This window comes from Buteo buteo, chromosome 12 (genome assembly GCF_964188355.1).
Source record: "Buteo buteo chromosome 12, bButBut1.hap1.1, whole genome shotgun sequence".
Lineage (NCBI taxonomy): Eukaryota > Metazoa > Chordata > Aves > Accipitriformes > Accipitridae > Buteo > Buteo buteo.
The window spans coordinates 37879229-37891613 of NC_134182.1; the positions used below are offsets into that span (position 1 = coordinate 37879229).

The 12385-nt window shown below is 55.9% G+C and overlaps 1 protein-coding gene across 5 annotated transcripts in view; it reads right to left on the reverse strand.

Annotated features, from left to right (window-relative positions):
* Positions 1 to 3254: 3254 nt before the first annotated feature.
* Positions 3255 to 12385, reverse strand: part of TACC1 (transforming acidic coiled-coil containing protein 1) — a 37193-nt gene continuing 28062 nt past the window's right edge. For all 5 annotated transcript variants that reach the window (XM_075043440.1, XM_075043442.1, XM_075043441.1 and 2 more), the window contains 7 exons: positions 10518 to 10652; positions 10215 to 10291; positions 9775 to 9818; positions 9513 to 9673; positions 8854 to 8960; positions 8135 to 8255; positions 3255 to 7503 (listed from right to left, as the gene is read on the reverse strand). In XM_075043440.1, coding sequence (XP_074899541.1) covers positions 7435 to 7503; positions 8135 to 8255; positions 8854 to 8960; positions 9513 to 9673; positions 9775 to 9818; positions 10215 to 10291; positions 10518 to 10652 — 714 coding nt within the window. In that variant the 3' untranslated portion in view covers positions 3255 to 7434. The remainder of the gene's footprint in view (positions 7504 to 8134; positions 8256 to 8853; positions 8961 to 9512; positions 9674 to 9774; positions 9819 to 10214; positions 10292 to 10517; positions 10653 to 12385) is intronic.

The window sequence follows — 12385 nt, forward strand, 5'->3', positions numbered from 1 at the left end:
CCGTCTTGCTGGCCCTGCAGCCGCAAGGCTGCACCGAGGGTGGTGAAGCATTTGTGGTGGATGGGAGCAGATGCCACAAAGAAGGATGTCCCTCGTGTCAGGAAAGGACTGTGAGTTGTCTCAGACCAAAAGCATGTTTTTGAGGACTAAAAACTTGGAAAAAAACAGGTGGCTCATTCCTGCTTCACAAGGACAAGAGGAAGCCAGCTCCTGGTCTGCCCCAGCAGGTCCTCTGCTTCTCCTCGCCCTCTGGTCCCCCAGCACCTCTGCTCCCCCCCCGGCCCCTCCAGTCCCCCCCAGCACCCCCAGTCCCCTCAGCCAAGGGACTTACTCGGCGCAGTGATTGTGGAGCAGGCGTCAGCATACTGGGGGCAGCTGTGGGAGCCTTGCTTGTTGCAGTCGTTCTCGTTGGATGCAACACATTTGTGGCATTTCAGGGCTTTACCTGCGCGAAGACGGGGAGGAGGAGGAGTGAGAGTGGCGGTGACGTGCTGCCCTGGAGCCCCGAGTGCCCTTTGCAGTCTGGGGGTCTCCACAGCCACTGGTGGCCCCCAGCACAGGGGCAGGGAGTCACGGGCGAGGGTTAGCACCGGTCAGAGCTGAGCAGCTCTGCCGGCCAGGAATCGGCAAGACCACGGCACGCAGCAGGCTTCGGGCTGGGGGTCCCTCCTGTCCATGAAATTAATGCAAAACTCTTCCAAGTGTGACTCAAAATGACGAGAGCTAAACTGCGCAGGCTAGCTCTTCCGAGTGCTTGCTCTGAAAAAATTCCTGAAACTGAGAGTCCTGTAATTCCCTTTACAGTAAAAATAGGTAGACACAATATTAAAAAACAAACAAACAAACAAACAAAACCAAAAAACAACTAAATCTTTGTCTTCTTGTGCCAAATTTCATTTTAATGCTCATTTTTGGGGGAGAACGGAGGATTCATCTAACTTGTGGAAGCAGGTTTTGTGCATTTGTGTGTCTTTAAACTCCAGCAACTCCCCCATGCAACATTTTGCACAGAAAGTGCATCCCAAAGACACTGCCCAGGGGAAGAAGTACAGTGACAAGCAGCAAAGTGCCGGACAGGCGCCTGTGTTGGGAAGGACAAGTTACCTCCAAATTGTCCTCAAATGAGGCCACAGGCATGTCAGGTAATAACCAGCCCCTCACCTCTGCTAGCACCCTGTGCATCAGAGCTGATAATAGCTGTAAGAGCTGTTTGACCCTTTAGGAGAGGAAAATGCACAACTGCCAGAGGTCCCAGCTCAGTTTAGGAACCAGCTGAACAAATGTGAAAGCGTTATTATCATTTTGAGACAATAAGAGACTTTTTAACTAACAAACAGCACTGTTTTAAATATCTGCAGACAAAGCACCCCCCCAAAAAAAAACCCCAACCCAACCAAACCTGAAGATCCTGCTGCTGCGCAAAATTATGAATACTCGATTTTGATGGTGATGGTTAATTTACCACTGATGTTGGGAGTCAAATTGGTATCTGCTTTGCTGGCTGAGCAGAGCCCTCTCGTGGCAAGCAGGGCCCAGCTCCTGGTCAGCAGGATGGATCTTGCAGGAGGCCAGAGCTCCCACCTTCATCTCGTGGGAAAGGAGAAAACCAGTGTCTCGGGGAAAACTGGGATTTCATGGGGCCAAATGCCAGTAAATGCCTGCCGTTAACCCGCACTGCCCCCGACTTCCACACCGGGATTGCTTGTCACAAACTTCTCCTTTGTGGTTCTTTGCAGCACGGTACAACCTTTCATTTACCATCAGCTAAAACCAGTTCGGGGTTCATCTTCCCCTGGTGCAAAGATCCTGAAACTGCCCCGACCTGCCCACGCTTCACGGCATCGCTGAGCAGCACAACCACCTTCCCGCTTTTTAAGATGGCTTTTTGTGATACTGCCTTTGAGGAACCAAGTTTTAGCTGGGAAACACCGCTCTGGTGATGAGAAGCTGCTGTTCTTCGGCTCAGGTACCTCCTCGGCTCCATCAGAGATGGAGACCGGGAGGCTCTGCGGTCCCTACCGGGCACCGATGCCTGCGCTTTGTGCAAGCGCCGGAGAGGGTGAGGGGCAGGGTGCTCCTCTGGGTGCTGCTAGGAGGAGAAAGCCACCACCTCCCCCCCCCCAAATGCCATTTTTCTGCAGGGATGGGAGCAGCGTCGGACCTGGGCGCCTGCGGGCAGGCGGCAGGGACGGGGGCAGCCAGCAAGCAGAAGAGCAGCTACAGCCATTTACCCCACCAAGCACTGCCCTGAGCTACGGGACACTTACTTTCTCCGGCCAGGGATGTGATGATGGCCAGGGCCAGGAGGGTCTTCAGGGCAGACATTTTCAGCAGTGTGCAGCACGGGTCGCGTAGCCTCTGTTTTGTCTTAAGGTCTTACAGCTAATCTGCTTGGGTGATTGGATCACTGGGCTGGGGATAACACACTTACTGCAGCCCCTGGCTAATGCCGTCTTAGCAGGGGAGGACGGGATGTGGGTCCCCAAGGGCATGGGATGGTCTGGGGCATGGGAGCGGGGCAGAGCATCGGCCCGGTGCCGGTGGAGGTGGCCAGACCTGCCCACGCTTGCTGGGCTGGGATCTGCTCCGCATTCTGCCAGTGCCTGCTTTGGGAGCCCTCTCCATCTCCGGACACGTTACCTTGGTTGGCTTTCAAAGATCTCTCCCAAGCCCATCTGCTCCATCCAGTGAATAACCCCTTTCTTGCTGTTTGCAGCAGCCAGATTGGGGAAGAACCCTCCAAAGTTTCCAACCCACCAGAAAAGAAGTGCAAGAGAACAACTGAAAACCCGTAATGGGGCTGGGAGCCCAGCGGAGTCGTCCCTGCGCTCACCTACACCCCAGCCCTCCGCTGGGCAGGGCGGTCTCCATCCTTCCAGAGGGATTTACCCAAGGCCACGAGAGGTTATCAGGGTCAGTGTGGGGATTAAGTCAAGTCCCACTGCCTAAAACCTCGCCACTGCCCTCAGCTCTTCCTCCTGGCCGAGCTCACTGCTGGCTGCACCACGGTTCGGCGGAATCTGCCGGGAGCATCGCTGCGGCGTGGTAGGAGTCAAGGGGGCATCGAAGTCGCCTCAGGTCTGAATTTCAGAGTTTATGAATGCACATTTCAGGAACAGATGATAACCACACTTATTTGAAAGCAACCGCATTGTAAAGCACATTAATAAAAACGAGGCAGAATATGGCCCATCCTGGAAGATAAAGCCAACTTCCCCAAAAACCCTTCACTGACCTTACAAACACCGAGAAAGTTTTCGAGAGTGATAAACACAATTTTTATTCAGGCAATGAAACATGGAAAAAAATATATTAGTAATCATTATAATAATCTCATTTGTGTGAGTATAACTCTTACAAATATTTACCTGACATATAAAAGGGAAATTATTGTACATACAAAATTGATGGCGATGGCAGTTACGTACATGGTACAAAGCGATCGGGGTAGTAGTCAATGCAGAGAAAGTTCCTGCCTCAGGGTGGGGGGGGCACGCTGGAGGGACGGGTGGAAGCGATTTGCAGTCAGGGTGGTTACTCGTTGGCACTTCGTTGTAGACAGAGATCTGCTGGCAAACGCACACTTGCTAACGGCAACACTAGCGGCTTACGGGCAGGCACCCGCCGCTGTCAGAAAGGAATATTTGAATTCTACCGCAAGAAAAAGACAACAAACACAACCAGGCTGCGACCCCGACGCACGGGTATCCGCAGAGCTTCCCTGCGCTGGTTAACACATCTTGGCTGGAAGGGCGGCGTTCGAACGCCGTTGTCTTCACAAGACGTGCGAGGGAGTCACCGTGCACCCCTCCTGCCGCCGGCTCCCGCTCGGCCCCCGCGCCGTCGGGTAGCGAACGCCGGCGTCGCGCCCCCGCGAGATGCGACAGTCCTGCCCGTTTACAGTTACAAACACACACCTTCTATTATATATAACTATAACCATTATATATATATTTATATATAGGTAACTATAACCATATTATAGTTAATAAATCATTCCTTAGGAATCTTCTTTGCCCAGACTGGAAGTGCATGCTGACAGGCACAGGAACGCAACAGCGCTGGGGCGAGAGAGGCAGCGAAAGTGGGACCGGGAGATGCCAGGGAGCAGAGACGGGGAAGATGCTGCCAGAGCGGATTATTGCCGTGGGAGCCGCTCTCCACAGCCAGCCTGGCCTTCCAGGCGGCTCCTCTTTGCCTGGGAGGGAAGACTGCCGCATGTACGCAGGCTGGGGGTCTGGGGAAGTGCCGAGGGGTGAAATCAAAACTTCTGCAATTCTCTGCCACCTCTGGGGCCAGAACAACCCCCCCCAAAGGGAGACTGAGCTCAAATATGCTCCGGTCAGACTCCCAGTGAGCCCAACACCCCGAGCCTGGTGCTCTGCTCCTCGGAGCTGACCCCCCCTGCCACGAGCAAACCTGGCCCTGGCTGGCCACAGCAAACACAGAACCCAAATTTCATCCCTTCAGGTAGAGCGGAAAGTAAACATTCACACAGATGGACTGGGGCGTTCATACCTTGTGTAAAGCCGGCACGCTGCGCAGCGCGTCCCTGTGCAGAGGATGAGGATGAGGGCTGCTGTGCCCTGCGGTCCCTTCCCGGGACCTGCCTCCTGCTTTTCGGCTCCATCAGCCTCATGCTGGGACCTCGAGCGCTGCTCCGGGCACGACAGCGAACCTGCGTGCCAAACCAGAAACTAGCCCCAAATCAACTTTTTATAAGCTCCGAGAGCTTGGGCAAGGCTGCTCTCTGGTGACCTGCTCCCTTCCATTTCTGAAGGGTTGCAAAGAGAAAAACCCAACTCCCTAAGAAATCCCCGGTTGTCAAGGGTTTTAATTGACCTGTACAGACTCTCAGAAGGTCCAAAGGGAAAGCACCTTCTGGGGGTCACTCCCTGCTGTCCCCACCACCCTGCCGAAGCCCAGCTAACTGCACCCAGGAAAAGGTCACTCACATCCAGGCAGGAATGCTGTTTCGGAGTGGGACACGCGAGGAGAAGAAGAAAAGAGCAGTGCTATAGTCTGTGAAACCCCAAACGTTGATGAAATGCAAGGAAGGGAGTCATGCTCCAGTGGGCTGGGGCTGGCATTTTGACTCCCCAAATAGAAATAGTCTTCGTAGATCATCTGACAGAGGCTTTTCTACCAGCCCATTAGAGGGACAAAGCGGGGGGGGAGAGGAAAAAAAAAAAAAAAAAACAGGAAAAAATGTTTTTCCTTTCTGTCAGGTGTGCAAAGGAGTGAATATTCAGCACACAGCTGCAGGTGCACAGCTCCGAGTAGTATCAGCCATCAGCTTCCCTACTGCACAGCTACCAGCCCGTTCACTGGGATAACTGGGAGCACGGTGAACAGGCCTGGACTCTGTGCGCTAGAGCAGGCTGCCGGCATCTTTGTCCGCTTAAGTGTATAATAAATTCTCTCTATACATAATATAACTAACAAAATATATATCAAGTGTATGGCTCTGATTTAAACAGATGTTTGCACTGCATGCTCAACACAGGGAATTAGAAAATAGAAGGAAAACAGCTCAAATCTTTTACAAAAAGGTAGCAGCAAAAAGGTTTGCGAAAGTCTTAGATAGGCTGGGTAGGAAACAGTCCAAACAGCAAATATTTGCCTTATTTGATGCTTTGCGACTAACTGTTCAAGCTGATAGTAGAGAATCCTCCACCACTGCAGCTCTTGCCCGATCCCATCGATCTGCCTTGTGCAGGACGGGACGGTTCTGCACCGACCCCGAGGCTCAGCACCCACAGCCCACGGCACACCCCGGCCCACGGCACCGGTTACTGCTCGTGGATGCTGAGCGCTTTGCCCAGGGCACCGCGGCCAGAAAAACGCGGCACTGCGCAGCGTGCAAAACGGCAAAACTCACCGGGCAAGGCTGGTTCCTGCTACGGTGTTACCAGGAGGGCACACGCAGGATCTACGCACGGATTTAAACACATCGTATCACCCCAGAGCCCCCCCCAGTTCCCAGCACAGTGCAAAGGCAACCTCAGCAATTCTGCTGGAGCTTGGCGCGTCTGGTAAACACCTCTCAAATAGAGCAGGCAGCCAGCCTGCATGGAAAGTCAGATTTTGGGCTGCATCCAGAGAGATTTCAAAGTGTATTTTACTGCTGTCTGGATCTGCCTTTGCCTGTAAAGGCTGGCTTTTGTTTGGTTCTCTTAATATTCAGTGCCGTAAGGGCATTTTTGACAGCAGCACAAGACCCAGGGCAGTACTGCACTCCTCCTTGCCTTCCTGTACTGACTGGGGAAAAGAGCCTTAAGTCAGCAGAATTGTGAAGCAGTTCAGGGTTTGCTTCCTTTCTCCTGCAACATCCAAAGTGGTGAACTAATCTCACTAGGGCATGGGGAGCCAACAGCAAGGGGCTTGGCTTTGCACGTTTTAAAGCGGACTAGAAACCCCACGTTAACAAGCCTTAGGAGGTGCTAGGGCTGCGGGCAGGACAGCCACGGGGAAGACGGACGGACACGTCCCAGCTCTCCAGAACCGACATGTCCCCCGTTTCTCAAACACCTCTGGGCGCAGAAGCCTCCTGCCCTCCCCTTGGCCGGGCTCTCCTTTGAGACGACTTAAGTTACTACTGCTTAAGTGGCCGTATCCGTGCTCCTGGGGGAACGAGATGTGTAGCAGGACCGTGCCCGACTGGAAGAAGTGAGCAGAGAGCCCGAGCGCTCATAAATGCTAATAAAGTGCACGAATGCAGAGACGTCGGCTTCCTTCCTCCGAGGCTGGCACAGCCAGGGACGAGGATGCGCTGTGCCGTGTTTGCCCCGTGTACCAGAGACCGGGACCAGCCCCTTGAATACCGCCGCCTCCTCCAAAACTGATCGATCTACAGGGGATCCACGCTGGTGGCCCCAAACCACCTGTGGGGGGGGTTGCCTGGGGCACCTTCACTGCCTCCCCAGCCGTGCACCCACATGCCAGGTCCCCTTCCCCAGGGCAAGGGCTGGCGGCTCCAACCCTGGCATCACCCGCGTCCCGGGGCAGGACCTACCGTGCGGCTGGACCCGTGCAATTAAGTACGTGAGGACAGTAAGTGACAGAGCATGTAGGGGCACAACTAGACCCAGCCCGGCCGAGGGGGACAGAGCCCCGGGGTGTCACCTCCCAGCTGAGAGGTGGCATCCGTGCGGACGGACGGCACGGCAGCCGCTTGCTGCGGACCCCAGGAGGGACACGCGCACCCAGCCTGACCGCAGGGAACCCAGCCCCAGAGCCTTTGGGAAACAGAGACGGGGACAGTGTGGGGACCGGCTCTGCGTGGGGGGCCGTGGGGTCCGGCAGCCAAGCAGAGCAGGCAGCTGGACGCGTGTGCTTCTCTGCTGGGGGGGTTTTCCTGGGTGATAAGGCAAGGTGCTTGACGTTACGAGAAAAGCGGCCAAGTGCGGAGTGCTGGACGAGGGGCGGTGAGACTCAGTCTGTCTTTCCCAGCTTCGCTATCAGCTCATCGCAGATCTTGGTCAGCTCCTCAATCTCCTGGTTCTGGAAGAAAAGCAGACCTTGAGGACCCCCCGCAGCGGCACAGATGCAGGAACACCCAGACCCATCTGCCACCGAGCCAGCGCAGGAAGGGACAGCCAGCTCCTACGCCTGCCCCAGCGAAAGCTCCTCTGTGCATTATTATCCAGGTGCTGTGAGGACCCCTGGGCTCACCCCTCCTCGTCCCCGACAGCCCCCGGTGCTGCACAGAGACCTGCAGCTACCAAGCTGCAGCCCACCACGCTCTGCTCAGCCCACGTGTCTGCTAGCGGGCACACGTGAGCGAGCTCTGCCCACGCTCCAAGACAGCCAAACGCATGCCAGCCCTGAACCGGCAGCCACGTCGCTGCACGCAGCCATCCCTACACCTGGGCAGAGCTTGCATCTCCTTCCTTGCGAGAAGACGCAGTTGCATATTTAAACAACAACAGCAAAAAAAAACCCCGAACGACAAAACACAAACAAAACAAGCAAACAAAAAAAAATACCCGAAAAAACAAACCCACGAAACACTTTCTGGGCCAAAAATCTGAAGGACACCTCCAGCACCAACAGGATGCTCAGGGCAGCAAACTGGAAATTCAGAGCAAAAGCCAGCGCGGCTTGCAGAGAGGAGGCAGGGCGGGCGCATTACCTTCTGCTGGAGGGCTCTCTCCAGGGACTCCACCTTCATCTGCTCCTTGCGCAGCCCAGCGTGCAGCGCCGCGCTCTCCGCTTTGGCCTTGGTGCGCACCTGCGCGATCTCCTCGTTGGCTCTGCGGTGGGGTTTGGAGACAAGGGGACGGTGGTCACGTCTGGGCGCAGCCAGGAGCACCGCAGCGCGACGTTAGACCACGCGGCGTCGGCAGAGCCCGGCTCCTGCTTGCCGGGATGCCTCGGAGGTGGTTTTCCCTTGCGGAAAACCTGCGTGAAACTGGATTGATTCAGCTCCTCCAGACTCCTGTATGGAAACTCTGCTTTCTCAGAGGGAAGCGAAGACAGTTCCTCACCCGCTTTGCTTGGGGATACTGCGTGTCGGTGAGCTACTGCTCATCAGCCGAGCCTTGGTAGCTGCACCACCCCTTCGCGCACCACAAACAGGAGCCCTCTGAAAGGTGGGAACTTGTTAAGTGACTGTAAATAGACTGTGAACCTCAGTTTCTCCATTAAAAAAAAAACCTAAGCAGAGATCAGAGAATCCGTTCAGGGATTTGTGCTGGCTTGCTTACAGCCATTTAAAGTCACTTGAGCTTGAGGTTGTAAGAGGCAGCTTTTCACATCAATAAGCTCTTGCCTTCAAACCTCAGGGAAGCCAAATGGAAACACTGCCCTACAAGGTCTTTAAGCACCCAGAAATCTCATGCATGACCTTACTTGTCTAATTTTTCTTCTGCGTGGACTTTCAGGGCCTGATACCGCTGCTCTTCTTGCTTGACCCGGGTTAAATAATCTTGAGCACACTTCTTCAGAGCTTCTTCATTCTGGAAAAAAAAAAGTACATCCATCTGCATGGAGACTGAGCGCTGAGACGTTGCTCTGACGGGATGATATATCCTGTTCTGAGTCTAAAAGAAAAAGGCTTTAAATAGACCCAGCTTCTCCCTTATGCTGGAGCCCCTTATCCAGCTCAACAGCATGGAAAAACGGTGTGTAAGTGGAGACAGGGTTTTTTGGGGCGCTTTGCCCTGGAACCTGCTCTTCCCTTGGCTGCAGTTCTGCCCAGGGCACGATGCTCTGCTGCCGGCAGCTCAGGAGGAGAGCGGCGGGGAGGAGAGTGGAGAAGAGCCGGAGAACCGGTCTCCCCGCACTGGTTTCCCCTGGCATTTGAAAGAGTCTTTGGTCATTTAGCAGAAAGCGGGCAGAGGAAAGCGAGCGAGCGGTCCTCTGAGCAAGGGCCAGGGCATTTGAAGCAGCACTGCGTGGGATGGGAGAGCCACGGTGCTGCAGCACGGGACAAAGTGGGGGAAATACTGCACAGGAACTGTGTCCAGGGACCAGGGCTGCAAGGAGAAAGAGGGAACCAAGGTAAGGACCTTCTTAAAGCCTTCTAGGACACCCTTCAGGTTTTCGTATCTCCTGAAGAGATCCGACAGGGACCTCTCCACAGAGTTTAGGTCTGCCAGAGCCTGGTCCTTTTCCATCGTGAGCTGCTGCAGGTTCTTCTGAGATGTCATGTTTGTCCTCTGCTCATCCTCTGTGATGGAGAATAAACAGCGGGGACACGGTGACTGAGCGGGGACGGCTGCGGCAGCCAGCTCCCTGCCCTGCACGCCCGGCCAGGCGACAGCACCTTACCTATCATCTGGGCAATGGTCTTCTCATACTCGGCCACGATTTTCCTAGAAGAAAGGGAGAAAAAAAGCAGGTAAGAGTTTTTCTGCCAGCAAGCTGCCCCGGGGCCGTGCTGCCCCTTCCCCACACCAGAAAGGCAGCCCAAGCAGCAGCCCCAGCCGTTGGTGCTGCAATGCCCATCATCGCTGCTCTACGCTAACACCTCCCTCCAGCCGCTCCGGCCCGCGTGGCTAATGGGATTTTATTCCTGCAACAAAGAAACCGGCAGGCTCAATGCAGCCCAAGCACAAAAAGTACATGTCTCCTAACGTGTCTCATCCCGCTGCCGCCGAGCCGTATCATCCCATTACGGCCCCGCTTAACCCACCTCCCAACAGGGAAAACACAGCATAGCGCTGCACCGCGCAGGGGAGCAGGCGAACACGCGAGGAGAAGGCTCTTACCTCATCTCTAAGACTTCCTGGCGACTCTCTTCGTATTTCTTCTTCCACTCGTTTGCTTCGATCTCCTTTGTGATTATCTAGGTTGCAGCAGACACAGGACCCTTGGGACGCGCTCTGCGTGGTTTCCCTTGCTGCCCCGTGCCTGCGATGTGCAGGGGACCAGATTCCCCCCCCCCAAGGCAAAGCAGAGCTGCCCCCGCTCCCCACCACAGCAGCAGCGGGGACGGGGTCCTGCAAGGGGCAGCCCGGGGACGGCTGCTGTATTGGGGTGCACCTGGGAAAAACGGGGTCCCTGGCTGTTACCTCCTCCCTGATGAGCGTGAGCACGGCCGTCTTCTCGGATTCACTGAGGCAGATGCCGTCCAGGGGACTCTCGCTCCTGCTCACACCGGTGATGGCGGCGGGGGGTTTGTCCATGGAGCACAGCCCGGGATTGCCCTGGGGGGGAATTACCCAGCTGGGATGCTGCGTGGGTTTTCTTTTCACCCTGCCTCCCCCATTTTGGGTGTTCTCCACCATTTTATCAGCCTCTGTTCAGGCACCGAACCTCCCTACCTGCACACTGACAGCTCAGAGCCCGGTGGCAGACACCCGGCAGAGCCCATATGGGGATTTTAGTGCACTTTTTGCCCAGTCCCGTGCTGGGAGCTGGGGCTCCACCACAGGACACCCACGGGCTGCCCTGGGGAAGCAGCATCCCAAAGAGGAGACCCCAGCAAGGGCCCATTTTGGAAGGATGAGACCCAGCTCTGAGCAGAGATGTGCTCACATCTGACATCCCTTCACTTTCCCTGTGGCTGGTTTAAAAATATCTCCAGCCTGGAGGATCTTTGCTGACTGTGACCCACACGTGGGGGGTCTGCGAGGGTCTGGGTCGCCTGTCTCCATCACCTCCCGGTCAGGTGGAGATGTCACTGCAGCTGACGCATCCAAATTGCTGCCAGCAGCTGCAGGGACATTTGCTGGGCATTGCCGATCACCCCAAATGCACAAGGGAGCTGGCGGAGGGAGCAAGCTTCACCTCGCTGCAGAGCAGGGGTCTGGCTGACCCAGCTCCAAGGCTGCTCCTGCTCCCCTCCTCGAGGGACAGCCCCGCTCATCCCACGGTTCCCCAGCTGTTCGGGAGAGCTCCGAAATTGGAGATGCTCACAAAGGGCTCCCGGCACCCTCCTGTTTCCATTACGGGTGTTCCCATGAGGGTCTGAGGTGGTTTTACCCCCATCGCTCCCTGCTTTCTCTCCCCAGAGCCCAGCTCCTTTGCACCAGTCTTGCAGCTGCAGGGACCAAACTGGGGGGGAGAGCTCAGCCCCGTGACCCAAGCCCCCCGAATGCTGCCTGGATGCCGGCCCCATCCTTCCCTCGGGGGGGTCCTGCAGCCTGAAAGGCCTCCGGAACAGCATTCCTTCAAACTGAGGCTTACACCACCGCCTGTTCCTCCTTTTATCATCCCAGCTGAAGTGACAGCCCTGTGCAGCCATCTCCTTGGGAACCGGCTGCCAGGCCATAAATAGAGAAGTGCTTTGGAGGAGGCAGTCTGCTTTTGCTGTGTTTTGGAAACGAGAGCACTAAAGCACTTCTTTCTTTCCCCTCCTCCCCTGCGCTTTGACTGCTGCTCAGGACCAAGCCCTTCACGGCTCTCACAGCTCTGCTGCCCGCAGCAGCGGGTGAGCGATGGCTGGTGGCAGAAGCCACCCCCAAAGCCACCCCCGGGTGCAGGTTTGGGTCCGGGCAGCCGGTTCAGCCCCCTGTGGTTTTGGCAGCAGCCTCCCACAGCACCTCCCAAAAGCAGGCGCGCACCCGAACACCTGCAAGAACCTCTGCCCGCTGCCTGTCCCACGGCAAATCCTCCCACACTGTGGTTTTGGGGTGACCCTGGCTCATCTGCAGGAGCAGAGTCTGCCCACGCTCTCCCCAGCACCAAACAAAAGGTTCGCTTCGCCTAATGTCCTTGTGGGGCTTAGCATAGTCAAATCTGTCTCAGAGAAGCTAATTTTGCTGATGTTGCTAATCTCATTGTCATCTGCTTGCCACCTTGAGCAGCTTTGGCCAGGGGTGGCTAAGCTGGCACAGGGTCCCCCCCTGCAGCAGAGGGGTCTTGGGGACACTCCAACGGCTCCTCGGGGCACATCGGGGGTGTCCCCATGCAGATGTGCCACTGCCGAGGTGCCAGG